This window comes from Rhinolophus sinicus, chromosome 13 (assembly GCF_057876585.1).
Source record: "Rhinolophus sinicus isolate RSI-liver-muscle chromosome 13, RSI-T2T, whole genome shotgun sequence".
Taxonomy (NCBI): domain Eukaryota; kingdom Metazoa; phylum Chordata; class Mammalia; order Chiroptera; family Rhinolophidae; genus Rhinolophus; species Rhinolophus sinicus.
The window spans coordinates 24,021,849-24,047,700 of record NC_142513.1 but is presented as its reverse complement, the minus strand read 5'-3'; the positions used below and the strand labels follow the sequence as shown (position 1 = coordinate 24,047,700).

The 25,852-nt window shown below is 43.4% G+C and overlaps 1 protein-coding gene across 1 annotated transcript; it reads left to right on the top strand.

Annotated features, from left to right (window-relative positions):
- The first annotated feature begins 1,930 nt into the window (after positions 1-1,930).
- On the top strand, positions 1,931-23,990 carry LOC141568033 (signal-regulatory protein beta-1-like). Its single transcript, XM_088789219.1, has 6 exons — positions 1,931-2,045; positions 7,891-8,256; positions 18,272-18,592; positions 19,162-19,482; positions 23,145-23,254; positions 23,857-23,990. The coding sequence occupies exons 1-5, from the start codon at positions 1,943-1,945 to the stop codon at positions 23,249-23,251; spliced, it is 1,218 nt and encodes a 405-aa protein (XP_088645345.1). The 5' UTR covers positions 1,931-1,942; the 3' UTR covers positions 23,252-23,254; positions 23,857-23,990.
- The last annotated feature ends 1,862 nt before the right edge of the window (positions 23,991-25,852 follow it).

Below are 25,852 nucleotides of genomic sequence, written 5' to 3'. Positions count from 1 at the left end.
GTCTTCCCTTTTCATATTCATTTATTAGGGACCTGGACACATCATGTTATTGTAATACAACCATCGTTTTTGTCATTGTTATCAATTACTGAGCATCAAACTCCACGTCAGGCATTGTGCTCAGTGTTCTACTCACATTCCTCTTTTAATCTCGTCAAAATCTTAGAAAAGAAGGTATGATTGGCCCCATTTTACCAACGAAGAAGGTAGGACTGGAAGGTTAGCAACTTCATAGCTAAATAATAATGGAACCAGAATTCGAATGTGAGGTGCTCTGGGTCTTTGTTCTCTGTCACACGCCTCCCTGTCTGTATTAGTCAGGGTTCTGCAAAGAAACAATCAATAGGGTGTGTGTGTGTGTGTGTGTGTGTGTGTGTGTGTGTGTGTGTGTGTGGAGAGAGAGAGAGAGAGAGAGAGAGAGAGAGAGAGAGAGAGAGAGAGAGATTATAAGGATTTGGCTCACACAATATGGAGGCTGACAAGTCCCCAGATCCCCAATCAGCAGGCTGGAGACCCAGTAGATGGAGTGGTTCCATTCTGAATGCCTTTGGGCTCCACATCCGGGACAGTTAGTGTTTCAGTCCAAGTTCAAAGGCAGTCAAGCAGGAGGAGATCCCAAAGCCTTATTCTTTATGATACTTTTTTGACATGAAGGCTTTTTATTCTGTTATGAAATAATAGTGAGAGTAGATGATCACTGCTTCTTTTTAGTTTGTGAAAATAAATTGTAAAGTTGCCAAAATAAAAATTGAAAATCTAACCACTGTTTTACACTCTAAACCATTTTGGCCATAAAAAAATTATTAGATGTTTTTAGATAAGAATTGGAAGCCTCCAATAGTAGAGATAAGAAAAGCCTCTAGATTTCTTCCCCCAAAACTTGACCCCCAAAACGTTCCCCCCATGCTTGCCCTTTAGAGTGACCCTATCCCCACTGTACTAAACCCCTTGCAAAAGTCAATTTGCTTTCCTTTTTGTAATTTTGAAAATGCAATATATGTAGAATAGTACATTACGTGGCATATTGAGATTGTTTTTCTTCACTCAACATAGTTGAAGTCTTCGAGAAACTTACAGTGTTGCACATGTAAATAACTCATTCCTTTTTGTTGTTGAGCATTGCCTTATACAGACGCACCACAGTTTGTTTAACAATTCACTTCTTATTGGATATTACAGTTTTTCCCGGTTTCTGCTATTACAAAGAGAACTGCTATAAACATTCATGCACAGGCTTTTTGTGGATATAAGTTTTATTCTTCTGAGATAAATGCTGGGGGTGTAATGCTGGGTCATATAACTCACTTCCTCTCCTAAAAGAAGTCAGGATATGATTCATTTTTTTGGATGCAGGTACTTACAAATCCTGAGGTCCAAGTTGCACTTGCATTTGAACTAAGTTTTACCAGGTACACAAATTAAGGGTTAGAATAAGGAGGCATTTCAGGGACAGACCTGGTTTCCTCCAACACTGAACCCAGGTGAACCCCCTTCCTTCCTCCAGCTGAGTAGCTCTTGGTGAGGCTGGTGTAGATGAGGCCACAAGCCGGCCACATCCTGGGGTCCTGGGCTGGGGAGTTTGAGACACAGCCCACAACCACGGACCCTTATTAGCCTGGGCTCCCAAATAGGGCATCTCCATGAAGACCTCAGATGAGGAGAGGAGCCCAGTAGAGAGCAAGGGCCCCTGGGTGGAGGAAACACTATTTCTGTGGGCCTGTCCAAGTCTCCCTGAAACCATTAAGATGAGTCACTCCTCACAACGTAGCTGCCTTCACTGTCTGGTTCTATTTCACAATCTAGAAGCAGGAACTATCTAGAATCTAGAAACAGGCTACTGTCTCACAGCCATTTCACCCCATCCTAGGCCGTTCCTCTTATATCACAGGAGGCGGGGCTTCGCTCCTCTCACAGAGCAGAGAGTCCGGTTCTCCCAGCTCACATGTGGACAGAGCTGCCTGCTCAGGCCTCCAGGATGACCGTCCCTGCCTCCGGGCCCCACCCTCCTCCTTGCCTGCTGCTGATTCTACTGCTGGGACTCACAGGTGAGTGCACCTCGGGTTAGAATTCCATCTCCCTGCTTCTGGACTACTTCCTCATCCTGGAACTTTAGAGCCTCCAGGAAAACAGGGGTGTGTCATTGGGGCTGCCACAGAAGGCCAAGGATGGGCATTATCTGGGAGCCTGAAATCAGGGATGTGAGCATTGGCTCTGTGGATCCATAACCTGCACCTGGTTCCTGAGGCATCAAAACAGGTACATGATGCTTCAAACCACAACAGGCGCAGCTTTGTGTGGACTGACACATCTAATCCCCACAACATCTCTGTGTGATACTTATGTCTCTTCTACCGAATTTACAGATGGGAAAACTGAGGCGAGAGAGTAACTTGTCCAATGTCACCTATGTAAGGCAGTGGTTCAGCCAGGATTCAAGTCCAGGCAGGCCAGCTCCAGAGTTCATTTTTGAACTATGTTATGCTGCTTGACTTCTCAGGGGAGACTGAGTGTAGAAAATCAGTAAGCACAGATAAGCAAATAAAAGAATTGTCACCACCCATCAGACACCAGAGTTCAAATTGTGCTGGGTGTACTCATGAACTTTTTATTAATGATGCATTTTATTGTTCCTACATATCATTGTTTTTACTGAGCATTTAATATGTATTATAATTTCATTCAACCCTTAAAACAACCTGTGTACTAGCATGCTGGGATATAGCTTTATAGATGTTTGTCAATGCATGTACTTATGTGTGTGTACATATGAGTATAGCATGTGTGAGGAAGCACACACGCACACACACACACACACACACACACACACACACAGGATATTTGAAAAGGCTTTCCTATCGTTCTCTTCAAATCAGTTTTCAGTCTACATGAAACACACAAAGACATATGTTTAGTTCTTCCTGTTTCTCAGCCACCCTCCCTCCTTTTCACTTGTGTAAATTTACTGCTACCCTCCTTCAGACTCTTAAGACAAGCAAGCCTCTCTCTTGGTAAAATGAGTAGAAAAGAGAAGCACAGAGAGTTTCAAGGTCACTCAGGGGTAAATGGCAGAGGTATGATTTGAACTCACGGAATCTGATCCTATAGCTCAGGGGATGAACAAGGACCCTACTTCCATCCTATGAGATTTCTGCCGCTTCTGCAAATGGATGTGAGGAAGGATGGGTGTGGGGAAGAGCGTTTGTGGTTTTCTGCTCCTGGGCTCTTCTGCTTCCTGAATATGCACAAGATGCTTGTTTTTCACAAAGTTGTCTAGTTGGGAAACTGAGTTTCTCACATAATTTCCACAGTTTTACCCATTTAAAATAGGCGCCAGGGTCTCAGGGAGGGGTCGCACTGTGAAATTCACACATCATATAAATACTTATTGGATACACACTATGTGCCAGAAACTGTCATAGGAACTTGGGGTGCGTTGATGAATAAAACAGACAAAGTAGCTGCCCTCATGGAGCCCATGTCTTACAGGGGAATTGAGAGTAAACAACAGATATATAATAAATAATTAAATAATATAGTATAGTGCAAAGGGATGAGTGTTAATAAAAACATTAAGGTATTGCTGGATAAGAAAATTTGGGAAGTCTGTCAGCTGAGATGTATCATGGACAGAGTAGTTGAGTGGGCATCCCTGAGAAGAGGAAGTTTGAGCCAAGATTAAAAGAAGGTTGGAAGTGAGCCATGTGTTTACCTGGGGAAGAGCCTTCCTGACAGTGAGCAGCATGTGCAAAGGTCCTGAGGCTAGACTCTTCCTGCTGTGTGCAGGGATTTAAGCTTTTGCTCTTAGTGAAAACGATGCCATTGCAGGGTTTTGAAGAAAGATTTGACATGAGCCAACATGGGTGTTAAATTATTCTAGCATTTGAATGAGAACAGACTACCACAAGACACAGACAGAAACAACCGCTGCATTAAGAGGCCAATGCATTCATGCGAACTACGAAAAGTGCCTTGCCTCAGGTGAGCAGCAGAGACAGGGAAAGGATGTAGAATTCGGATGCAGCTGAAGGGGTGACAACAGGCTTTCCTGATGCAGAGGATGGGGATGGGAGAGCAAGACTCCAGGTGTTTGGGACCTGAGCTCCTGGAGGAATAAAGGTGGCTGAGCTGAGACATAGAGGGCTGTGTGGCAATTCAGGAATTCAGTTTTGTACATGTGAACTGTGAGATACTGATTTCCATCCAAGGATAAATGTGAGTGGACAGCTGGACATATGATTCAGAATTCAGGAGAAAGACCCAGACCACACATGTAAATATGAGAATTATAGATGCACAGATGGCAGAGCGTTTGCAATTCCCTTCTGCCCTCAACCCTCTCGTCCCTCTTCTCTCTTCTTTCTCTATTTCCTCCACGATTCATTCGTATTTCTTCCCCTTTTTGTGTCAGCAGTTCAGCTTCCCTGCCCTTAATCTTCTTCTCCAGACTTAAAACTCAGACCACTTGATGTTCTTGTCACCAAAAAAACCTGCCCAGGGACAGCATGTGGTCTCCTGAGAAGCACCTGTAGTTACAAATAGTGTCAAGTGGTGGGTTTCACCCCCTCACACTCTGCAAAGATGAACCACACATTTTCTGAGGAGAAGCTAAGAAATGGAAAAGAACACAGGTTTATATGAGGTGCCACGGCTGCCTCTTCCTCTGATTTATAGGTTCTTTTGTTGCCTGTGCTTTCGGTGTCACATGCAAGAAATCCTTGTCAAATATAGACTCATGAAGGGTTTCGCTTAGGTTTTTTTCTAAAAATGTTATAGTCTTGGCTCTAATATTTAGGTCTATGATCATGTAGAGTTTATGTTCATATAAGATGTAAGATAAGGGTTCAACTTCATTCTTTTGCATATGGCTATTCCAGCATTGTGTGTTGAAACACTGCCCTTTCCCCAATGAACGGTTTTGACATCTTTGAAAATCATTTGACCATATATATGTGAAGGTTTATTTCTAGGTTTTCAATTCTATTTCATCTGAATAGAATATATTATATAGAGAGTGTGTGTGTATATATATATATTATAGACAGAGTATATATATATATATATATATATATAGTCTAATGAGAGAACACACTGCTTTGATTGCTGTAACTTTGTAGTAAGTTTTTAAATCAGGAAATGCGAGTCCTCCAACTATGTTCATTTTCAATATTGTTTCATTGTTTGGGGTACGTTCAGTTTTCACATGAACTTCAAAATAAGCTTTTCTAGGTCTTCAAAATGTTCCAGAGATAGTTTTCCTTCTTCCCTTCTGATTTGAATGCCTTTTATTTATTTTCCTTCTCTAATCGCTTTTTGTAGAACTTTCATTATTGTGTTGAATGTTAATGGCAAATTGCGCAACCCTGTTTTGTTTGTGGTCTTAGGGGAAAAACGTTCAGAGTTTCACCATCAAGTATGATATTAGTTGTGGGTTTTTCATATATAATTTTATCATTTGGTGGAAGCTTCCCCCTATTCATAGTTTTTCTTTCCCTCTATTCCCAGTTTATCGGTTGTTTTTTTCATGAAAAATGTTGCATTTTGTCAAATGATTTTTCTGAAGCAAATGAGAAGATCATGTGGTTTTCTTTCTCATCATTCCATTAATGTGGTGTATTCTATTGTTTGGTTTTCCTATGTTGATTCATCCTTACATTCCAGGAATAAATCCCAATTAAAACCATATTTACTGTTTTAATATGCTGTTGAAATCAGTTTGCTATTGTTGTGTTGAGGTTTGTTGCATCCGTTTTCATAAGCGATGTTGGTCTGTAGTTTCCTTATAGTGCTTTCGTCGGGCACCGTTAGGATAACGTTGTCCTGAGAATGAGTCTCAGAATGACTCTGAATAAGTTAAGAAGTCTTCCTTCATATTAAATTTTGTTGTACAGTTTGAAGAGGATTAGTGTTAGTTTTCCTTTGACTGTTAGGTATAGAATTCACCAGTGAAGTCAAGCGGTCCGGGGCTTTCTTTTGTTGGGAGATTTTTTGATTATTGATTCACCATCCTTACTGTTTGTGTGTCTATTCATTTCCTATTTGATCATGATTCATCTTGATAAGTTATGTGTTTCTAGGAATTTGTCTATTTCATCTGGGTTACTCAATTTATTGGTGTATAATTATTCATAGTACTTTATTATAATCCTTTTATTTCTGTAAAATTATAAAGGAATGTCTTTCATGTCTTTGATTTTAGTTACTTGTGTCTTCTCTCCTTTTTTTTTTTTAGTCAACCTAACTAAAGGTTTGAGAATTGAGTTTATGTTTTTGAAGAATCTGTCTTGGTTGTGTTGATTTTCTCTGTTGTTTCTCTATTCATATTTTGTTTATTTCTGCACTAGTTTTTATTGTTTTCTTCCTTCTGCTACCTAAAGTTTTGGATTTATTTTTGCTTTTCTTATTGTCATTGCTAAAGATACATAGTGAACTTACTGATTTATGATTGTTTCCCCTTTTAAATGTCTGCATTTACAGCTGCAAAGTTACCTCTACCCCTGCTTTTGCTGCATCATAGGTTTCAGTAGTTGTGTTCTCATTCTCAGTAGCCTCAGGGTGTTCTCTAAATATTCCTGGGATTTCTGCTTTGACTATTGATCATTTGATTGTGTTGTTTGATATCTTTGTATGTGTAAATATATCATGTAACTTCTTAATTGATTTCTACTTTTATTTTGCAAATTGTTTCACCAGTGCACTGCGAGCATGGTTCTTCTTCTAATTCAACTAAATTTTCTTGCCATTCATACTGTGACATTGCCACATACATACTTTTTTTTGTTATAACAAATGGTTTGTGTACCAGTCAAGAAAGATGTGTGTGGTAAACATAACAATAGTCCCCCCCCAACAAAGAGGTCCATGACCTACCATGCAGGAGCTGTGAATATTTTACTTTTAATGCAAAACAGATATTGGGGAAGTGATTAAGTTATGATTCTTGATATGGAAAGATAATCCTAGGTTATTTGGTTGACACTACATAATCACAAGAGTCCATATAAGAAGGAGGTAGAAAAGTCTACTTTAAAGAAGGACAAGTGACAATGGAAACAAGAGGTTAGAGTGATGGGAAGATGGGAACCATAAGAAAAGGCATGAGGGCAGCCTCTAGAATTTGGAAAGGCAAGGAACAGAGACAGCAAAAGAAATGAAGCTTGAATTACACAGATTTTAGCCCAGGAACACCAATTTTGCATTCTGACCTCCAGTACTAAGAGATATTAAATTTCCGTTATTTTAAGCCATTAACATTTTGGTATTTTCTTAAGGCAGCCTTAGAAAACGAATACAACATTATTATGCTACAGGGGGAAAGGCTCAGGAATTTGAAACAATGTTTCACTTCTTATTTATACGACAAGTTCATTGTTTGTTGGGAACTCTGTACATCACTGTCACTCAAGTTCCCAGGCTGATGGAGCAGATATTTTCATAACATGTGGGACTTTGAAAAGGCAAGTTGATCTATAGATGTGCTTGTAGTTACATGCATATCCCACAAAATACATTCATCACCTTTGCTCACAACTCAATGGTCTAAAGAAGTCTCATCATGCCACCCAGTGCAAAGGTCCAGAAGTGCAAATCTCCATGACATCAGCAAGTGCAGAGCCAGAAATTTTTTGGGAAGCATGACACTTCCACACAGAGCTCAGCACTCACACCCACTCTCTGCCACATCACTTCACTTCTCTGTGCCTCAGTTTCCTCATTTCCAACAGGGTCTCACAGGCTCATTGTGAGGGTTACACATGATGACACATTCAATTGCTCAGTTCAAGGTCTGCGCACGGTGTGGTCTTAGTGAATAAAAACTGTTGCTGATAAACACTGGACAACACCTACAGGATCAGATAAGGATGAATAAATCACTGCTTTGTTTCCCTCCAGGAGGGGCAGGTGAGAAGGAGCTGCAGGTGATTCAGCCTGAGAAGTCAGTGTCAGTCGCAGCTGGAGAGATGGCCACTCTGCACTGCACCCTGACCTCCCTGTTACCCGTGGGGCCCATGCGGTGGTTCAGGGGGTCAGGGCCAGGCCGGGAGCTAATCTACAGTTTCAAAGGAAATGAGGGAACCCGCTTCCCTCGAGTAACAACTGTTGCAGACGTCACAAGGAGAAACACGACGGACTATTCCATCCGCATCAGTAACATCACCCCCGCAGACACCGGTACCTACTACTGTGTGAAGTTCCGGAGCCAAGACCCTGACTACGTGCTGCTTAAGTCTGGACCCGGCACTCAGCTCACTGTGAGTGGTGAGTACAGAGCTACATAGGCTCCTTTTTCCCCTGGGGTGTGACAACAAGTCAATAACAATGACCTCTGTTCTTTGAGCAACAGTTAAGAATCAGGTTCAGAGGTGAGTGCTCAGAGTCATGCACTGACTCGGGGTCTGATTTCCCCCCTTCCACAGATCAGGGTCGTTGAGGCTGCAAGAGGTCATGCTATTTACTCAGGCCCCACAGCTGGTAAATGCAGGGAAAAGCCTGGAACCTCCATCTGCCTGGCTCCACAGCCCATGGTTTCCACCCACCTCCTTGGTTCCAGGGAGGAGGAAGCTGAGAATGTGGGTGTCGTGCGGGAGACCCTGCTCGCTGCACCATTTGTCGTGCAGGGCAGCCTGTGGGGTCTCTGCTCCCGCTCCCCACACAAGAACGCAGGATATGGTGAGGCCAAAAAGGAATACCCGCGGCGCCATAGGTAGGGGAGTCATACCACTATATTCTCTCTGGCGGCACTATACTCTCACTGGAAGCTGGATCCACACTGTCCGCAAACCGCCATCCAAGCTTGCCAGCCCAGCCCCCATCTTCTTGCTAGCCCCCATTCTTTTTTGTCTCTCTGCTAGCGTAGCCACAGCAGTTATATTAGTGGCCAATGGCTCACTGGTTACAGCTGACGGCCAACTAGCCACAGCTGATGGCCATGCAATCACAGTTGATGGCCATTTACTACCTGAGCCAGCACCTGTCTATGTGAGGCCGAGAGCCTGGAAACTGCTTTTTGGGGTTCTGTCCCCACAGTGGGTGTCTTGCCCCCTCACACGACAGACGTCACCCCTGCCTCCAGAGAGAGCCCCCCTCAGTGTGGCCGGGCTTCTCCTTACTGACACTCACTGTGCACCGCTGGGGACCAGGCTGCGCTCTGGGTGCTGTGGCAGCAGCAGTGAACAAACCAGGCAAAGGCTCCTCTTCCATGAAGCTTCATTCTCTTCCCTCCAGTGAGGAGAAATCCATCCAGCGCAGGGAGGGGGAGATCTTGTTTCTTTATTTCAACTTCAGAACCATCGCACTGAGAAATTCCCAAGAGACACAGACTCCAAGTTTACTCTGACAGCCCTGCTTGGAGAAGGCACCCAGAGATTGGGCAGTCACTGTGGCTGTCTTCAAAAAAAAAAAAAAAAAAAAATCCCTTGTAATTTAAGGACTGAGTCACACAGTCACTGAAACCTCAGACCTGACCAGAACTGGGTCATCTCACAATATCCCTCACGCAGGGAAGAGAATCCCCATGTGAGTGACTTAGGGATCATGTCACTGAGTCAGTCATAGATGCTTATGTAGGATTTTTCGGCAAGAGGCCCAGGATCCTGAATCCTGGAATGTCAGCACACAGAGAACCTTTAAACCATCCAGCCCAAACCCTTACGTACAGAATGGGAGCCTAAGGCCAAGAAGTGGCACAGTAGGTAAATGCCGTGCTTACCTCTGGTCATGACCACATCAAAATTATGACTAAATTACAGAACAACCATCATTGAGAATTGCCTGAATTCTAGCTTAACCAAAGTCCTACAACTAAGGACACACAGAAGATGCCACCTCAAAACTTGTAGGAGAGGTGGAGATGTGGAACTGTCTGGTCCCACAGATGTGTGTGACTGTGGGGACAGAGCCGCAGAGAGCAGTTTCCAGGCTCTCGGCCTCATGTGAAAAGGTGCTGGCTCAGGTAATAAATGGCCATCAACTGATTGGATGGCCATCAGCTGTGGCTAGTTGCCCATCAGCTGTAACCAGTGAGCCACTGGCCAATAATATAACTGCTGCGGCTACGCTAGCAAAAAATGGGGGCTAGCAAGAAGATGGTGGCTGAGTTAGCACAGCGGATTGCAGTTAGCAAGTGAGGTTGGTTGGCAGAGAAGCAGACGGCAAGTAGCGGATCTTGTGGCTCCGACTTCCTGTGTCTCCAACCCAGCCGCCAGTGAGACTATAGTGGTATGACTCCCCTACTTATGGCTCATGGGTGTTCCTTTTGGCCTCACCATATCCTGCATTCCTATGAGGGGAGCGAGACCAGAGACCCCGCGTGAGTCCCTGCACGACAGTGACAATTAAAAATCATGAGGGATACATAAGCTGCAGAAGTTCCCCCAGGAGGAGCGACGGGTCCCAGTCCTGCACCAGGCTCCCCCGCCCAGGGATTCAGTGCCAGTGAGAGAAATCCCCATAACTTCTGGCCATGAAAACCAGCAGAGTTTATGGCTGACTGAGATGAGGGCGGCTGCAATTCTAAGTGATCCTCTTAAAGAACCTACACGTGGACTTATTCACTGATGGTCCCACTTTATCTGAGCTCCAGCACTGGAACAGCAGCTCGAAAGATGCCAGGGACATACAGGGAGAAACTAAATTGTCTGGCTTCAGGGAAAGTGCTAGAGGGACAGCTTTATCCTGGTAGGAGGACGAGGCAGATGCCATTGTTTCTTTGTTAAGCCCTCCCCACTCCCAGATGCAGATGTAGGCAGCCACTATATCTCAGTCTCCATCAACCTGGCTAACAATGTGTGTTCATCCTGATTCCCTGAGATCCCACACACCCAAATTTTGGGCATACCCAAACCACTTCCAGTGGCTTTTCTATATAAACAGCCTGCCTTGGCTCATGCTATAGACTTTCCTAAAATCTCTCAAAGATTCACAAAGCCCAAACAAGCAGCATCTTGCTTTGGCATGTCCCACGTCTCTCGCTGAGCAGTCCTAAGCCCGGCATTAGAGACAGCTGGCCTTGATTCATGGCTTGGCCTCTCGAGGCACCTCCAACTCAGCCCAGGAGGCAGCCATCTGCAGATTGCTTTATGGCTCATGCCAGGTGGTCCCAAACAAGTCACAGGCTGCGGCTGAACTTGGCCTGCAGTACAGCCACACCCAGGAAGCCCCAAGGCTGGCACACCCAGTGGCCAGCTTCAGACCCAGCCAGTCTCCATGGGCAAAACACCCAAGGGTCACACTGAGCAGGCACCAGAACTCTCTTAAAGCAAATCCTGCTCTATAGGGTCATCCTCTGCACAGCAGTTCCTCCACTGTAGTCCTCACATCCAATCATCCCGAGGATCAGTTTCTCCCACTGATGTATGAACAGCAACCAAGGCTCAACTACAACAGGAGGGCATGCACAACCCACCTGGAGTACCCAGCTCAGGTCATTAGGAAGACTGGGCTACTGAACCTCATAGCACACCTACTACATACACCCACTGTGCAAAGACCATGAGACACATATAATGTACCTGATACATAAAAACAAACACAGGGAGCTAGCCAACACGGGGAGACAAAAAACATGTCCCAAATAAAACAACAAAAGAAAGCTCTAGAAAGAAAACTAAACAAAAGGAGACAAGCAGTCTACCAGATGCAGAGGTCAAAACACTGCTTATAAGGATGCTTAATGATCTCAGGGGGAACTTCAACAAAGAAATAGGAAACACAAAAATGGAGATAAAAACATAAAAAGAGCTAGTCAGAAATAAAGAATACAATAATTGGGATGAAAAATACACTAGAAGGAACAAAAGTATACTGGATGAAGCAGAGGATTGAATCAGCAATTTAGAAGATAAAGTAGCAAATAACACCCAATCAGAACACCGAAAAAAAAATCCAAAACATGAGGACAGTTTAAGGTGACTATGGGACAATATCAAGCACACCAACATTCGCATCATAGGAATATCAGGAGGAGAAGAGAGAAAGCAAGATATTGAAAACCTATTTGAAGAAATAATAACAGAAAATTTCTCTAACCTGGTGAAGGATACGGATATTCAAGACCAGGAAACGCAGAGTCCCAAACAAGATAAACCCAAATAGGCCCACACTAAGACACATCATAATTAAAATGCCAAAGTTTAAAGGCAAGGAAAGAACCTTAAAAACAGCAAGAGAAAAGCAGTTAATTACCTACAAGGGAGCTCCAATAAGACTGTCAGCTGATTGCTCAACAGAAACTTTGCAGGCAAGAAGGCAGTGGCAGGAAATATTCCGAGTGATGAAAAGCAATGACATACAACCAAGATTACTCTACCCAGCAAAGCTATCATTTAGAATCCAAGAACAGATAAAGAGCCTTCGAGACAAAAGAAATCTAAAGGAGTTACGAACACCAAACCAGAATTACAGGGAATCTTAGTGGGGCTTCATTAAGGAAAGAAGAAGAAGGAGGAGAAGGAGGAGGGGAAGGAGGAGAAGGAGAAGGAGGAGGAGGAGGAGGAGGAAGAAGAACCAAGAAGAAGAAGAAGGAAGAGAGGAAGGAGAAGGAGAAAGTGGCAGTATCTACATGTATATCAACAATTACTTTAAATGTAAATGGATTAAAGGCTCCAATCAAAAAACATATGGTGATATTAGCTTGACAAAATTTAAAAGATTAGAGTTGATTTATAAAGATTAGAGTTGCTTTATAATAAAAGTGGCAGAACAGAAAAAAAAAAAAAAAAAAAAAAAACATATGGTGGCAGAATGGATTTTCAAAAAGACCCTTACATATGCTGCCTATAAGAAACTCACTTCAGATAGAAAGACATACACAGACTGAAAGTAAAGGAATTGGAAAAAAGATATTTCATGAAAATGGAAATGAAAAAATAGTCTTTAAAACAAAGGCTATAACAAGAGAGCTAGTACCCAATTCAGGGTATTTATCCAAAAAAACCCAAAATGGTACTTCGAACAGACATATGCATCCATGTGTTCATGGCAGCATTGCTTACAATGGCCAACCTGTGAAGGCAGCCTGGGTGTCCATCAACGGATGAGTGGATAAAGAGTAGGTGGTACATATATACAATGGATTATTGCTCAGCCACAGAAGGAAATGGGTTCTTGCCATCTGTGGTGGCATGAATGGACCTGGAGGGTGTTGTCAGACAGAGAAAGACAGATGCAGTGTGCTTTTCCTTATATGTGGGATCTAAAACACAAAATGAGCAAACAAACAAAACACAAACTCATAGATACAGAGAACATTTTGATGGTTGCCAGATGGGAGGGGGGGTTGGAGATGGATGAAAAGAGAGAAGGGATTAAGGAGTACAAATCGGTTGTTACAACATAGTCATGGAGATGTAAGGTATAGCATAAGGAATATAGTCAATAATATTGTAATAACTATGTATGGTGTCAGATGGGTACTAGCTGTATCAGGGAGATAAATGGGCGGGGGTTGGGGGCAGGGTGAAAAAGGTGAAGGGATTAAGAAGTACAAATTGGTAGTTACAATATAGTCATTGGGGTGTTAAGTAAAGCATAGGGAATATAGTCTATAATATGGAAATAACTATGTATAGTGCCACGATGGGTATTAGACTAGTCAGGGGATCAATTCTTAAATTAAATAAATGCCTGATCACCATGGTGTAGCTAAAATTAATGTAAAATAATATTGAATGTTAAGTGTAATTGAAAATTTTGAAAAGGCGGAAACGTGAAGGGGAATAAGAGGTTCAAATTTCCAGGTATTAAACAAATGAGTCACGGGGATGTAACGTACAGGATGGGGAATATAGTCAATAATGCTGTGGTAGTGTCAGATGGTCGTTGGACTTATGGTGATCACTTCCTTAGGTATATAAATGTTGAATAACTGCAGTGTATACCTGAAACTGATATCCTTTTGTTAGCTGTATTTTAATAAAAAATATTTTTTAAATGCAGTGTGAGGATTTGATCAGTTGTTATTGGGGCCATGAGACAAGGAATGTAGTATCATCTAGAACCTGGAAACAGCCATCAGCTGACAGCTAGCCAGTAAGCAGGATATCAGTCTTACAACCACAAGGAACAGAATGCTACCGACAACTGGACAAGCAGGAAAAGGATTCTCCCCTAGAACCTAGAGAAGAAATTTGGCCCCATTGACACCTTGATTTTAGTGTGGTGAGACCCATAACGGACTTCTGACATACAGCACTGTAAGATAATAAATTTGTGTTGTTTTAAGCAAGAAAAAAACAACAAAGTGACAGGGTCCTTGGCCGTGCTAACATGGCCATTGATTGAGGTGATCATTCCAGAACCCCCTCTAATTCCAGGCCAGCTTCTTCCTGCCTGAGAGATAAACACTCCTTGTATTACAGAGCCTGGTGCATAGGAAGCACTGAATTAAAAAGTTATTACAACAAAACATTGAACAGAAAGCCTACATTTTGCCTTGTTATTGGTTTCCCAAGGTTCAGATGCCCCTCACATTCACACCCTGATACCTGAGGTGATTGGAAACCGGTCCAACCTTCAGCCCCATCATCCCAAATCAAACCTCCTATAAGCATGTAGAACTCCCTATTGTTTCAACAGCTGCACGCGCTCCAGTGTATGGAGACAGCATCATTCATTTACAGTCTTCTGTGGATGGATATAACTTGTTCTCAACCTTAGGCTACTAAAACATAGCTGCAGTGGAAAACTGTGTCCACGTGTCACTCTCCTCAAGTGGGAGATGCCCGCTGATATTGGCTTCGCTAAGTGAAAGGAGACATGCATTTTAATTTGTGTGAATATTGCCAAGGTTTCCTCCTAGATGTTTCAGCAACCGAGTCTCCCCCACCACATCTATGTCCATTGGAAAGGTGACTTTATCCTGATTTTGCAGGTATTACAAGAGTTCCCAGTGGTGCATCCCTTGCCTAGGCCATCGCAGCTAGCATGTGGCCCCATTGCCACTCATATCTGCTGCCTCCTGGAAAAGTTCTCGTTACTCTACCCCAAGCTGCCTGCCCTGGGTGAGAACCAAGGATGCGGGAGGGGGCAAAGGAGCAGCAGCGTACCAGATGTTTTGTCTTCGTCATAGCATTTGCTGCTTATAACCAGTGCTGTGAGGGAGAGGCCTTCTGTTACCCCTTTGTCAGATAAGGACACTAACACTCAGAGGGGATTTGGCCTGAGCAGGAAGGGACACCAAGATTGAAGCCCAAGCATCTGAGTCTTCCCTGCCCTGTCTTCTCCAAGCCCCAGACTCACGGCCCCTGCTTCTGCCACACTTCAATGTGTTTGTCAAAGATTGGAGAAAGCGCCAACCCTCTCCTTTAAAAATATTGTATTACTCTGTTCTTCACTAAAACAAAAAAGTCCTGTGTGGGAGACAGGGGAACGTTATGTCCCAGATCAGACAGATACACAAATGTCTCATGATGTGCTGATCCTGTTCCTAAAAGACATGGCTCAGCATAAGTAAAAGTATTCCGTCTTGTCACGTGTGACAACATGGATGTTCTAGAGGGTATTACACTAAGTGGAATTAGTCAGACAGAGAAAGGCAAATACCATATGAGTTCACTTATATGTGGACTCTAAAGAAACAAAACAGAAACAGATTCATAGCTATAGAGAACAGACTGGTGGTTACCAGAAGGGAGGGGGATGGAGAATGGGTGATAAATGTGAAGGGGAATAAGTACAAACTTCCACTTATAAAATAAATAAGCCACAGTTATGCAGTGCACCAGAGAATAGAGTCAATAATATCATAACTTTTCATGATTTCAGATGCTTACTAGACTTACTGGAGGGATCACACTGTACGGTATAAGAGGCCTGACAATTAAGTTCACAAACTCATCCTAGAAAAAGTGCTACATACCTCATTGCTGAATATCACTATGGTCACCTTTGAAGTACTCCCCTTGGGAAGCTATGCACCGACACCAGTGCCTAGTCCACCCTTCAAAGCAATTTTGGAACTCTTTTTCTGGAATGGCCATCAGAGCTGTCATCGTATTACCCCTGATGTCCTGAATGTCATCAAAATGTCTTCCTTTCAATATTTCCTTTATCTTCGGGAAAAGAAAGAAGTTATTGGGGGCCAGATCAGGTGAGTAGGAGGCTGTTCCAATATAGTTATTTGTTTACTGACTAAAACCTCCCTCACAGACAGTTTTGTGTGAGCTGGTGCATTGTTGTGATGCAAGAGCCATGAATTGTTGGCAAAAACTTCAGGTTGTTTTTGTCTAACTTTTTCACACTAAGCTTTACAGCACTTCCAAATAGTTAATTTTGTTAACTATTTGTCCAGTTCGTACAAATTCATAATGAATAATCCCTCTGATATCAAAAAAGGTTAGCAATATCATTTTGACTCTTGATTTGGACTGACAGAACTTTTTTGGTTGTGTTGAATTGGCTGACTTCCATTGTGCCCTATGACGCTTTATTTCAGGGTTGTGTTGGTACACCACGTTTCATCACCAGTGATAACACGGCCCAAAACATCACCTTGCCTCTCCAAAAGTACTTGGCAAACTTTGACTCACCTTTGCTTTTGTTCATCAGTGAGCTCCTTCGGGACCATTTTTGCACACATCTTTCTCATGCCAAGATTTTCAGTTAAGATTTTCCTAAGTGCTTCTCTATCGATGTTTACTTGGCCTGGTATGCTTTTCACAGTAAGCTGATGATTTTGACGCACAATTCGACGAATTTTTGCAACATTTTCATCGGTTCTGCTCCTTACTAGCCGCCCTGACCTCTCGTCATTGGTGCCACGTTCTCTTCCCTCAGGAAAACAATTAATCCATTTGTACACTGCCGTTTTCTACATGGCATTATCCCCGTGAACTGGAACTGACATGTCCCTGATTTCACTTTCACTCTTGCCTAGCTTAACAAGAAATTTAATGTTTGTTAGTTGCTCTAATTCAAGCTCAGACATTCTTGTGACAGCACACAAAACACGCAACAACAATAATAAACGCCACTCAACAAGACAACGCCATAGGTCGACACGAACACAGCTGTGAGACACTGATATACCAAGGTTATGAAACTTTACCGAGCTGTTTGTAAAGTGCTGCAAATGTAAGCGCATGGTGGCAAGTTCATGAACTTGTGTCAGGCCTCTTATAAATGTTGAATCTCTAGACTGTACATCTGAAAATAATATAATATTGTATACCAACTACACTTTAATTAAAAACCTTTTTCGGCTTTCAGGAGATTTTATGCCCTTCATTGTGGTGTTTCTCCTTCATTGAGCAGTCTGGGGGCAGCAGCCTGAATAGAGCAGAGAGGCGCCACTGCAATGCCAGGAACACCATGCACCCCCTTTCCTGTGTCTACAGACTGAGGATGAGGAGGGACAGCCATTTCTGAGAGGCTGACTGAGGCCCGTCTGTGCAAGAATTCATATTCTAGACTCAGTTGTCAGGAGCCCACGTCTCTCATTAATAACTACAGGGTCCCTAAGCCTGGGCACTTTGAAATCAAGAGTCTCAGAGAGATAAGGGGAGGGCGGTGGTCAGTGTCAGGCCCGTGAAGGTGGGGCACTTGCTCTGCTCATGCACATAAAGTTTGGGGGCCCCCAGGACATATCCCTGGGACAGTATGTGGTGAGGAAATACTCCCTTCATTTCTCTCTGCCTCAGTTTTCTCATTTATAAAATGGTAATAATCATGGACTCCCTTTAGGAGTGTGGAAAGGAACCCAGCACAGAGTAGCACCCTAAATCGAGGTAATATTTCAAAATTGTCACCAGTACCCATTGTTGCGACTCAGTTTCCTCACCTGCAGAAAGTGGATAATCGCACCAACCTGTGCAGGATGGTGTTAGGATACAGTGACCTGGTGAGAGAGCAGATCCTCAGTGAGTGAAGGTCTTGGCAAGTCTCAATTACCCTCCAGTCCTCAGGTTCCCCACATGTGAAGTGCTGACAATCACAAACCCATCAGGAGTCTGAGAGGATTGGAAGCCAGCTAGGAACAGTTAATATGAAGTGTGATCAGTGACTTTGTTCCTAGGTCCTAATTGGTGGGAATCACCTGCAAAGAAAGTGGGCTTTGAACTCAGACCTGGAATTGCATGTTGACCCTCCCCTTTATTCAGAGTTTACCTCGGGGGACCTGGGAGTCCTCCTCTGTAGATGAAGATGATGACACCAGCCTCTTAGCATTATTAGAAGAATGAAAAAATAATATGTGAGAAGCTTCTTAATAGTGTCACATGCTTATCCTTAGTGGTGATAATCACGATCATGGTTACTGTTCATTTTGCTCCTTTTGTAGCCAAACCCTCTCCCCCCGTGGTATCGGGCGCCACAGGGAGGGCCCCACCTGGGCAGACAGTGACCTTCCTCTGTGATTCCCATGGCTTCTACCCCCGAAACATCACCCTGAAATGGTTCAAAGATGGAAATGAGCTCCCAGCCTCCCAGACCACCATGGACCCAGAGGGAGACAGCGCTTCCTACAGCATCTCCAGCACAGTCAGGCTGGTGCTGGCCCTCGGGGATGTCCCTTCCCAGATCATCTGCCAGGTGGACCACGTCACCCTGCAGGGAGGCCCTCCTCTTCGTGGGACTGCCAACTTGTCTGAGACCATCCAAGGTAGATCCCCTTGCACCCGCCAGCCTACACCTGGTCCCTTCCTCCAAGCCTGCTTCCCCCTGCTCTTTGCTCCAGAGTTTGATTTTCTTGGAATATTCTTAACAGTTCTTCCCCTCACCAGGTATCCAGATGTGCTGGTCACTCCGTTCTGTTCATTGGTGGCTGCTGAGCACCTACTACACGCCAAGCTCTGTGCTCAGTAGTTTATCTACTTTACCAATAGCAAATCTAATTACTGAGCACCTGCTGTAAGCCAAGCCCGTATGTGCTTGGTGATTTCATTCATTTAGCTACAGTTAGTACGTTCTCAGTGCATGCCAGGGCCTGTGTTTGCTGATTTCACTCATATTACACTAATAGGAGCTACCAGTCCTTAAGTACCTACTGTGTGCAGGGCACTGTGTTTTGAGTTTTCCTTCAAATGCAGAGGGTACTGTTAGTGCTTGCCTGCTTGACACCTAGCAGTGTCTTGGGTGAGGACCTCGCTGTGGGAGGAGCTAAGTTATGGAGCCCTCCCCTGTGATCTGTCTGTTCCTTGAGGTCAGAGCTTCTGTCCTGTGTTGTTTCAGTTCCGCCCACCCTGGATGTTACCCAACACCCTGTGGCAGGGAACCAGGTGAATGTCATTGCGTGCCATGTGAAGAAGTTCTACCCCCGGCGCCTACAGCTGACGTGGTTGGAGAACGGAAACTTGTCCCAAACAGAAACCGCCTCAACCCTCACTGAGAACAATGATGGAACCTTTAACAGGACAAGCTGGCTTCTGGTGACTTTATCTGCCCACAGGGAGGACGTGGAGCTCACCTGCCAGGTGGAGCAGGATGGGCAGCCGGCAGTCACCAAATACCTTACCCTGGAGGCCTCTGACCACCAGAAGGACCAGAGCACAGGTAAAACCCAGAGTGAGGCCTCCACTCCACCTCTGTTTAAATTTTATCTTCTTTTTTAAAAAGTGATAAGTATTATTTCATGCTTACTATAGAATAATCTAGAAGTCTATAGATAGATTTTTGAAGTAAGCTCTGCTCCCAGAAATCCCACACTTGCAGAGTGATCACTGCTAAGAGCATGGTATGTATCTTTTAGATCTTTTGACATCAATGTACATTGAAGAAAGAGAAGCGAGGGAGGGAGATCATGTGTTCACAGCGCCCTGCCTCGTGCTTTCCTCACCTCCAGTTACTGCGCTCACCATCCCTGTCAGCCCATCGTCCTCCTCCTAGCTCTTTCTGCCTGCTGCCTGGTCTGTATTGCATCCTAGACTTTTCTTCTTATTTTTAATCTTTCGTTTTATTTCATTTCATTTTGTTAGTTTCAGGTGTACAAAGCAACATAATAGTTAAACATTTACACCCCTCACAAAGTGATAATTGCCCCTCCCCAATCTAAACCCTCTGACATTGTATATCTCTATTACAATACTATTGACTATCTTCTGTATGCCCACCTCCAGTGACTATAGGTGTGTGTGTGTGTGTATGTTCTTATAGTTGACATATAATATTATTCTACTTCAGTCAGCTGTATAGCACATTGGTCAGGCATCTACACTGTCTATGAAGTGGTCCCTTTGATAAGTCCAGTGCCATCTGGCACCTTCCATGATCTTCACAACATTGTTGATTATATTCCCCACACTGTATTTCATATCCCCATGACTATATTGTGTCTACTAATGTGCTCTTTCTAATCCCTTCACCTTCTCCTCCACCCCCACCCCCTCCCATCTAGCAACCAACAGTATTGTTTTCTATATCTCTGAGTGTATTTCTGTTTTGCTTGCTCATTTATTCTGTTCTTTAGATTCCACATATAAATGAGATCATATGGTATTTGTCTTTCTCAGTCTGACTTATTTATTTGAGCATAATATTCCCAAGGACCATCCATGTTGGAGCAAATGATAACATTTCATTCTTTTTTATAGCCAAGTAAAAGTCCATTGTATAAATGTGCCACAGTTTCTTTATCCAATCACCTATCGATGGGCATTTCAGTTGTGTCCATATCTTGGCTATTGTGAATAGTGCTGCCATAAACATAAGGGTGCATATACTTTTTCAAATTAGCATTTTGGATTTCTTTGGATAGATTCCCAGGAGTGGAATAGCTGTGTCATGAGGTTGTTACATTTTCAATTTTTTGAGGTAACTCCATACTGTTTTCCAGAGTGGTTGCACCAATCTGCAATCCCACCAACAGTGCACAAGGGTTTCCTTTTCTCCACATCCTCGCCACCACTTGTCATTGGTTGATTTACTGACTTTTCCATTTGTATGAGCAGGACTCTAAACCTACTACTCTGAAATTCCAGAAGGCGATCCTTGAGGATGTGGAGTTTGAGTCTGCACAAGGCACCCAAGTGACTGTGAGTGGTCTCAGCACAGTTTTTGTCTCCTTATTTGTGACAATGAGCCAGCAATAATCACAAATATCTGCCTGTAGAGTTGTTCCTAATAGTCCCTTCTTATCCTTTTGATGTCTTCAGTGTCTGTAGTAATATCCCATTTCATTCCTGATAGAGGAAATGTGTCATTTCTCCTTTTTTATTCCTCAGTCTTGATAGAAGTTTTTCAATTTTATTGATCTTTTCAAAGAACCTGCTTTTGTTTCAGTGGTTTTCTTTATTGTTTCTCTGTTTTCAATTTTCCCCTCTTTCCTTTATTATTTCCTTCCTTCTGGTTACTTTCAGTTGATTTCATTCCTCCTTTTCTCATTTCCTGAGGTGGGAATTTACATTACTGACTTCAGACTTTTTCATTTTTCCAATGCCACACATGGGTTGCCTTCTGCGCCTGGGGAGTTAGGAGAGAGGGACCTACGGTGCCTGGATGACGTGTTCTTCCTCTGGTCCTCAGGTCCCTGGCCATTCTGCCTTCCTCTTCCTCTTTTCAGTGTCCTCCTCTGCTTGTACCTGGTGTCATTTCTAGGGGTCAGAGTTGTACTGAACAGAGAGAGAAGGGAGGTGAGTCTACAGCATCTCGTCGGGACCAGCTTGGGTTTGCTTTGGAGTCTCTATCTCCCGCTAGAGCTCGGAACAGGATGGTTACTTTCGGGTGTTCTCAGTGTGTTTGACCTACCACGCGTGCTAAGTACAAAGGCAGAAACTGGTTTTTTGGGTAGTCTAGGTTGGCTGGCTGGAGCAAGTGCTAGATGTCTACGTGACCCTCTGCACTGGGATGTCACAGCCCTCCCCGGTGACTGAGGGTTCCAGCCACTGCTGTTCCAGTCCAATGGGCCTGGTGAAAGGATGCACAACTTTTCGGTCATGTTTATGGTACTGGGGTATTTTACAATATTTCTATCTTAATGCATCTCTCTCTGTGAGTATAGCTTACTCCAGGTACGTTAACAGAGTTTTTGGTTTATTGGTTGGTTTTGATAGTGGGAGAAAGATTATGACTCTTCAAGTTTTTTTCTTCTTTTGCTTCTCAGGACCCTAGGTTTCCCTCTCTCCCTTTTTTTCTTTTTCCCTTCATTATTCAGTTGTAAAACAGCACTTCTTCCTTCTTTCTTACGTTTTCCACCCAGAAGTTATGCACTGTGATTCCTGCCTGTCCCTTTAATCTCATCTGTCCTTTAAAATGTTCTGGCCTCCATGGATTAGATGCCTATCGCCACTGCAACCTCCGGTTTAGAGGCTTAACACAAGGCAAAGTTATTATCTTATAGCTCCCGAGGTCAGGTGTGTAAAATGGGGTGACAGGGCTGTGTTCCTTCTGGTCCCTCTGGGGGAGCGTCTCTCTGAGTATGACTCCTCTTGATAACTCATATAGGTAAAATCATACAGTATTTGTCAATCTGTGACAAGCCTGTTTCACTTAACATAATGTCCTCAGTCTAACTCATGTTGTAACCTGTGACTAGATGGCCAATTTGGAAAAGAAAGAAACAAGTAGGATGGGTTAGATCCCATTCAGAATCCCATTTACTCTCCACCCCTGCATCCACTCATCCAAGCATGCATTCGCACTCACTCATGCATTTACTCATGCACACATCTGATAACCAACACCTCCACCCTCCTCTGGGGCGGGCCCTGGGAAGGTGATTCTAACATCAGGGAGCCCCAGGCATCCACTTGGACTTCCTATGGTAATTGTCTGCTTTTCCTGGGCTGTGTCAGTTGCGCCTGCAGGGACAGTGTCCCTGTCTTCACCCTCCTTGGACTTGGTGGCCATCACCTGCCACGTGCAGAGATTCTACCCACAGAGTGTGCATCCACCTGGGGGAGAACTGCCATAAGGTCAAGGGAGCTGAGCAACCCACGTCCAAGCAGAATATTGATGGGACCTACACCCTGGAAAGCTTGCAGTTGGTGAATGTGTTGTTGCAGGGGTCTGAGCGGGTGCTCAGCTGGAAGATGCAACATGAGGCACAGCCTCCCGTCCAGGCCAACCTCGTACTGTCCAGAGGAGCCCACACCACCTACAAGCCCATTGGGAGCACAGACAAACACCTCCACATCTGGCAGCAGATGGGTCCCCTCTGTCTCCTGAGTGCACTGAGGTTTTTAAACTCACAGATCCCCATTGTCTACTTCTGCTCATAGGTCCAGAGGCACCTGCTGTTGTCTTTGTGGCTTTTCTCCTGGGCTTCAAGGTGCTATTGGTGATGAGTTTCACAGTCACCTACATCCACAGGTGGTGGAACCTGTAACAGGTGAGTTGGGGGCAGGCTTTAGTCCTCACAGAGAAAGGGCAGGACATGCAAAAGGAGTCCAAGCTGCACCCACAGTCACATGGTCCCCAGAAGCCTGATTCAGCCTCATGAGAAGGTTGTGAATACTTTCATTTCCTCTAAATGTCTTTGAAATTCTCAGAGGCTTCCAACTCTTACACATTGTGAAGTACCCTGGAGTTTGAAGGTTTTTAAATTAAGTTCTTTGAGATCCTGGCGTGATGGTCCAAGATGTAGAGGTGGGAAGGTCAAAGCTTTGAGACCCTGTCTCCAAAGAGTCCACCTATAAACTATTACATATTTCAGTTTTTATTTGCTATCTCTTTGGAATGGATAAGAAAGTATTACAAAATCAGCTAATAGAACCTGTGTGAGGGACTTGGAGATGCTGATTAGTGGCAAAGAAGAATGTAAGTAAGTTCAGATCTCAGAAAGAAGTGTTAGGGTTTAGCGACTAGGGGCTTTATTTCTGATCTGCACCTCAAATCCAGACCAAAGAGAGTGCTGCCACTTGGGAGGTGCTCAATAAATGTTTGTGGAATGAATGAATGAATGCATTGGTGAATGAATGATTTTTCCTACAGCTCCAGCCTGCCCTGTAATACATTGCCTCCTGCCCTCTCCAAGGGGCTCAAGTAGGGAGAAGAACCTGCAAGGACCTGCAGGTTACCCAAGAACCTGCCCTTCACCCCGCCAGCCCCACCTCCACCACGGACATGCTCCCTGCTCACACCCTCCTGACGTTCCTTCTCTCCGATGATAAAGCTGAGTCGAGGATGGACTTTGGTCGTGGGGACTCGGGCATGTCTGGACCCAGTGCATTGAGCTTCAACTGGCCCTGCTCCACCCCAACAGAGAATCAAGAAGACAACAGGTTTCCATCCTTCCCTGATCATGAGCAACCCTTGATATTCAGAATAGATTTTACTTTGATCCAGAAGTTTTGCAAGTATGATTTCATTTTAACACATATATACCTGAAATCACTAAGTCGACTAAGCATTTTTCTATTCTGAAATATGTAATTAAAAATAGTTTTAAAAAATCAGGGACCCACCATCCTATCTTTACAAAATAGCAGCATTTTGCATTATGTTCTCTGTTCTTTTTGAAAATCTGTCCTGAATTTGGTGTTATCATTCTCCAGCATGATTTTATATTTTTACAATATATGTGTAAATCCTTAAGCAATATTTAATATTACTTTCCATGTTTTAAATTGTATATAAATGCTACTATATGTATATATCATTCTGGAGCTTTATTTTTTATGCTTAACACATTTTTGTGTGTTTTAATAATGTTGATATGCGTGGCTACATTTTATTAATTTTTCACTGCTCTACAGCTTGCTATTGTAAGATATGCTTCAATGTATTAATTCGCCTCAAGATGGTGTTGTTGATGCTTTATCCAATGTTTTGCTAGTACAACTTCACAGCAAACATTCTTTTACTTTAAATTAAATATTATTGGGGTGACAATTGTTAGTAAAGTTATATAGCTTTCAGGTGTACTCTTCTGTAATACATCATCTATGTATATTACATTTGACCCAGCAATCCCTCTCCTTTTGGCGTATATACCCCAAAAGTCTGAAAACACTTATCCGTAAAGATTTACATACTCCAATGTTCATTACAGCTTTGTTTACGGTGGCCAAGACACGGAAACAACCAAAATGTCCTTCGATAGATGAATGGATAAAGAAGTTGTGGTATATATACGCAATGGAATACTATTCGGCGGTAAGAAAAGATGAAATAGGACCATTTGTGACAACATGGATGGATCTTGAGAGAGTAATGCTGAGCGAAATAAGTCAGACAAAAAGCAGAGAACCACATGATTTCACTGATATGTGATATATAAACCAAAAACAACAAAAGAACAAGACAAACAAATGAGAAACAAAAACTCAGACACAGACAATAGTTAAGTGGTTACCAGAGGGTAAGGGGAGAGGGGTGTGGTAGATGAGGGTAAAGGAGATCAAATATATAGTTATACAAGTTCTACATATGAAAACTGGAGTTTCCCTAACCTCCCACTATTTTCAACCTCCAAGAGGAAATCATTTTCAACTGTTTTAGCTGAATTGTTAAGATTTTATTGCCATTCCTCATATAGCATGCTTCTATTGCATTCTTGATCTCTCACTCTTAGGCGTTACTATGGACTTCCCACGATGGAAGCTGGAGATATTGTTCTGTTGCTCCTGACCTCATGCCGCATATGCACACTTTCTATTCCCCATCACCCTGATATCATCACGTTATAATTTTGATAACTGAATAGTCAGTGTCTACACTGCAATGACCATGAGATGGGCATTTACAGCTGAATCTTGTAACATTCCCAGCCTTGCTCACGTTGATCTCTCACATGTATGTTTGTGTCACCACCACCATGACCAGGATGCAGAGCAATCCCGTGACCACAAAGGTCTCCCTGCGAGCCCTTTAGCATGACCCCATCCCCCCCATACCCCGTACCTGACCTCTGCAAATGCCACTCTGCTCTCATTCTATAATTTCGAGAAAGTGATATAAGTGGAATCATGTTCTATGTGACGTTTTG

Bases quoted from the DNA above. Each gene is read 5' to 3' on its own strand.
- LOC141568033 (XM_088789219.1), top strand. From the start codon at position 1,943: ATGTGGACAGAGCTGCCTGCTCAGGCCTCCAGGATGACCGTCCCTGCC. The intron at 2,046-7,890 runs GTGAGTGCACCT...GTTTCCCTCCAG, and splicing joins TCTACTGCTGGGACTCACAG to GAGGGGCAGGTGAGAAGGAG. The intron at 18,593-19,161 runs GTAGATCCCCTT...GTGTTGTTTCAG, and splicing joins CTTGTCTGAGACCATCCAAG to TTCCGCCCACCCTGGATGTT.